The sequence below is a fragment of the Carcharodon carcharias genome, chromosome 10, assembly GCF_017639515.1.
Source record: "Carcharodon carcharias isolate sCarCar2 chromosome 10, sCarCar2.pri, whole genome shotgun sequence".
Classification (NCBI taxonomy): domain Eukaryota; kingdom Metazoa; phylum Chordata; class Chondrichthyes; order Lamniformes; family Lamnidae; genus Carcharodon; species Carcharodon carcharias.
Window position 1 is genome coordinate 39,525,661 of NC_054476.1, and position 4,992 is coordinate 39,530,652.

Here is a 4,992-nt window from a genome sequence, read left to right on the forward strand (position 1 = left end):
GTCTGCAAAGCAATATGGACAGGTTAAGTGAGCAGGCAAAAAAATTGGCAGATGATATATAATGTGGGAAATGTGAACTTGTTCACAGGAAGGACAGGAAAGCAGTATACTTTTGAAATGGAGAGAGATTGCAGAACTCGGTGGTACAGAGGGATCAGGCTGTCCTGGTACCTGAATTAGGAAATGTTAGTATGCAGTTTCAGCAAGTGATCAGGAAGGCAAATGGAATGTTGGTGTTTATAGAGAGGGGAATAGAATATAAAGATAGGGAAGTTTTTATGCAGCTCTTCAAGGTGTTGGTCAGACCACATCTGGAATAATGCATAGAGTTTAGGTCTCTTTATTTGAAAAATATATAATTGCTTTTGAAGCAGTACAGAAAAGATTCACTCAACTAATTCCTGGGATGAAGGGCTTATCCTATGGAGAAAGGTTGAGCAGCTTGGGCCTATCCTCATTGGAATGTAGCAGAAGGTGAGGTGATCTTATTTAACCATTTGAGATCCTGAGGCAACTTGATTGGGTGGGTATCAGAAGGATGTTACCTCTAGTGGGGGAGATGATAGCTAGACACAGTTTAAAAATAAGACTGAGAAGGAGAAATTGTTTCCTCTGGGGGTCATTAGCTTGTGAAATTCCCTTCCCCAGAAAGCAGTGGAAGCTGAGTCATTGAACTTATTCTGGGCAGAGTTAGATAAAAGCAAAATACTGCGGATGCCGGAAATCTGAAATAAAAACAGAAAATGCTTGAAAAACTCAGCAGGTCTGACAGCATCTGTGGAGAGAAACAGAGTGAATGTTTTGAGTCCGTTCAGAGCTTTTTGTTTCAGAGTTAGATAAATTTTGATTGACGGGAGTGAAGGGGTTTTGAGGAGGTGAGGTGAGGTGGGGTAGTGGGGGGAGGCAGGAAAGTGAGTTGAGACCACAACCAGATCAACCATAATCTTATTGAGTGAAAGAGGAGGTTCAAAGGGTCAAATTACCTAATCCTGCCTTAAGGCCTATGTTCCGAAATCAACTCTAAGATCAGACTAGGTCAATTAATTAGTATAAAAATTATAGCTAATTTGATAATTGATCACAATATTACACTGTTCAATTAATTAATCAGATCTAGGAGGATAAAAGTTAAATTAAATAGCAAGGAATGGTAACACTGAAGGGATCTAAATTTTTACTAAAATTAACATCTGCAGAATACATAGATAATGGGTAAAGACATTTAATTTCCTGTAAAATAAAGTGACAACAGCTCAAAGGGAGCAGCTGACTGGTGAACACATATTAAAATCTGACGTTTATTTCTGCTAAATCAGTTAATGGTCCAATAAGGAAGGGCAGAGGAAGCTTCTGGTGGCCTGGATTCGGATCAGCCAAGTTCCTCTTGCAAAGAGCCAACATGGAAATTAACTTTTCCTGGAAATATAACTTGTCTGAATCTGTTCCCACTTTCTGGGGAGATTGCAAACTCAATCAGTTGGGTTGTTGGAGGTGGTTCAAGTCCCTCACTCCGCCCCTCTCTATAAATTGCGGAGTCCAGAGCGGTTCACAATCAGTTTACTCTCACTGACGCTGGGTCTGAGATGGAGTACAGAGCTGATCAAGTGATTATGAATCCCGGCACTTACCCGTACCAGGGACAGCAGCAGGTTCAGACCACCGTCGTTAACGTGGCCCCAAATGTGCTGCCCGTCCGGGACCACCTGCTCTGGTCTATCTTCAACTTCTTCTACCTGAATTTCTGCTGCCTCGGATTCGTGGCGCTGGTCTTCTCGGTCAAAGTGAGTGCGGGACCCGGGGAGACCCTGAGATCTCGGGGAGCGGGAACAGATCGCTGCAATGGGGGCACAGACTGGCAAAATTCTCAAGGGTTTTGTTAAAATGCACAGAGCTGTGATATCCCGGGTCTAATGTTCTGCATTTAATAATTGGAAAATCTCGCTGGGAAATCTCTGCGTCTGGTCAATAATTTATGTCTGTTTCTTAATCAGGAAACTATTACAGGCTGAACACATGTAATCTACAAAGTGTTACAGACTGAGTATCATAGAAACTTACAGTACAGAAAGACCGTTTGGCCCGTCGAGCCTGTGCTGGCTCTTTGAAGGAGTCCCTCACTCCTTTTTTACTGTCGGTAACTCTGTAAATTCCTCATTCCATGAATAATTTGGGGAAGGAACCTAAGAATCCGCTTCCAGCAGCTTTTCAGGTCGAATGTTCCAGATCGCAACAACTGAGTGAAAACATTTCTCCTCATGTCCCCTCAATGTTTCTTCAATAATTTTAAATCTCTAACCTCTTGGCTATTGACCAACTCACCAGAGGGAATCGTTTTTCTCTATCGAGTTTATCTCAAACCTTTATTCAGCCATCGTTTTAATTTCTTTGCTCCAAGGAGAACAGTCCTAACTTGCATTTCCATCACGCTTCGCAAAATCACGAGGTGCTTTACAGCCAATTGAGCAGCCACTTTTGTCGGAAAACAGGATGTTTACGCGGAGTGAAACTTTGCACAGCGTGTAGTTGAGGAAAAGATAAGCACGTTGAGGAGGAAGGAATAGAGAAATACGATAGGGGAGGTCGAGGATGTGAGGGAGCTTGTTTAGTGCATGAAAGTTAGAATTCAGCCCAAATGTTCTATGCTATGTTGTCAGTGCGGATGAAATTGGGTTCAAGCCCCATACCAGGACCGGAACCCACCTCCTTATAACAGCTGTGAGAGCTTCCAGTGTACCAAGATGCGACTTGCACACTATTTGGTTTGAGCTACATGGCATGGCATAACATAACATGATCCATTGGTACAGCCCAGTCCATCTGATCTACTCTCAGGGCGGACAACTTCTCACATTCTATTGTGAAAAACAATAGGGCAACATTTCTCCTGTACATTTCTAGATTGTTTTTGAAGTACAATTTAATTTTAAGCGCGAGGAAGCAAATCAGTTGCTCACATCAATGTCACTAACATAAGAGTTATTGTAAATAACCGGCTATTTGCGCTGCTTTGTCATTGGATGTAAATCACGGGCAATTAACTGTTCTCCTTTAATTCATTAAGCAATTATGTGACAAAATCCACTGGCATTTATTACCGGAAATTGTGCAATATTGAAGCATTTTTTTAACGAGACTAAACTGGAGAACACAGTAATTCGAACAGTGTAAATGCCCAGATAAAAACAAAACTGCGGATGCTGGAAATTCAAAACAAAAACAATTACCTGGAAAAACTCGTCTGGCAGCATCGGCGGAGAAGAAGAGTTGACGTTTCGATTCCTCATGACTCTTCAACAGAACTGAGTGAATATTAGAAGAGGGGTGAAATATAAGCTGGTTTAAGGTTGGGGGGGGAGGTGTGGTTGTAGGGACAAGCAAGCAGTGATAGGAGCAGATAATCAAAAGATGTCACAGACATTGAAACAAAGAAGTGTTGAAGGGTGGTGATATTATCTAAACGAATGTGCTAATTAAGAATGGATGGCAGGGCACTCAAGGTACAGCTCTAGTGAGGGTGGGGTGGAAAGACTAACAGGGCATACAAGATTTAAAAATAATGGAAATAGGTGGGAAAAGAAAAATCTATATAAATTATTGGAGTGTAAATGCCCTTTTACTACAAGCACCTTGCACTGCCCTTTTCAGAGTTAGCAAACTTCAGGCACTGAATTATATTGTCCAGCTAGCATTGAGATTTTCAAAACAAAAACAGAATTACCTGGAAAAACTCAGCAGGTCTGGCAGCATCGGCGGAGAAGAAAAGAGTTGACGTTTCGAGTCCTCATGACCCTTCGACAGAACTTGCGTTCGAGTCCAAGAAAGAGTTGAAATATTCTGTCGAAGGGTTCATGAGGACTCGAAACGCTCGAACGCAAATTGAGATTTTCAAGTCTGGTTCAATGCATTCACACTTGTTTTCCTTTTAGTCCAGAGATCGGAAAGTTGTGGGAGATGCAGAAGGAGCTCGGCAATATGCGTCTACAGCCCGAGCACTCAACATTGCAACCACAGTGCTGAGTATCCTGGTCTTCGTAATCTTCATCGCGTTGCTATTCGCTGGCATTATTAGCCTGGGGAACATTAATCAACATCAACTTTCCTATGCAGCTGGGAAATGAAGCGAATGTGGCAGCACCTCATTTTTCACAGTGGAAGCTGTTTTGTGACCAAATTCTTTTCATACTCTCCCTTTATATTATTGCTTCCATAATAATGTATATGTAGTGGCATGTTTAAAGTAATCACCTCGCAACAGTACAGATTTCTTTTCTATAAAACGTGGCCGAGGTTTGGCTTTGATTGTATTAATAAAGCGATTGATAACAGGTTTAGGGACTCTTGAAGTTTAATGACAAGCTTGCCGCGTTCGATTGCAAACATTTGTTCTTGATCCTTTATTTGGGGGGAAACCCTCGTACTTGCAATCACGTTACATTGAATGTGAATTACTGCCAAGTGGGACAATCTGGATGGAGCAGCTGGTCTTTTCCTGCCTGATATGTTCATATGTAAACTGGACTGAACCGATTTCATTTCTGGTTGAGGTGTTCACAATCTAAGCGGCTTTGATAGCTTCCCTGGATGACTCATTTCCACCCATCAATGAGGTTAGAACGAGAGAGCAGCATCTGCAGAATCAGCTGTGCCTGATTTATCCCAATTTTGTTGATTTGGTTTTCATTTAAAAGATTATCTGCAGAATCAGAGTCTTCCCTCTGCTATGAGACCCTCGAATTCCCCAGTCTTATTGAAGACATTTCTGGCGATTTGATAATGGGATATCCTGCTTGTCGCACAACAGCTGCAAGTCCACAAGTTCAAGAATGAGGTCAGCTGTGATTGTTAGGGCGGGTGGTCGGGGGAGGAACTAAGAGTATGGAAGAAACGGGGAGGGGAAACATAGGGAGAAATTGATAGAAAGAAGAGGTGAAGAGAAATTGGGGGTAGAAATGGGTGTTGAGACGGAGAAACTGGAGGGCAGATGGGAGAAAG

At 42.2% G+C, this 4,992-nt stretch overlaps 1 protein-coding gene across 1 annotated transcript; it reads left to right on the plus strand.

Annotated features, from left to right (window-relative positions):
• Window positions 1-1,523: 1,523 nt before the first annotated feature.
• LOC121283213 (dispanin subfamily A member 2b-like) lies at window positions 1,524-4,327 on the plus strand. The gene is made up of 2 exons (XM_041197490.1): window positions 1,524-1,781; window positions 3,927-4,327. Exons 1-2 carry the CDS (start codon window positions 1,584-1,586, stop codon window positions 4,116-4,118), a joined length of 390 nt encoding a protein of 129 aa, XP_041053424.1. The 5' UTR covers window positions 1,524-1,583; the 3' UTR covers window positions 4,119-4,327.
• Window positions 4,328-4,992: the final 665 nt, after the last annotated feature.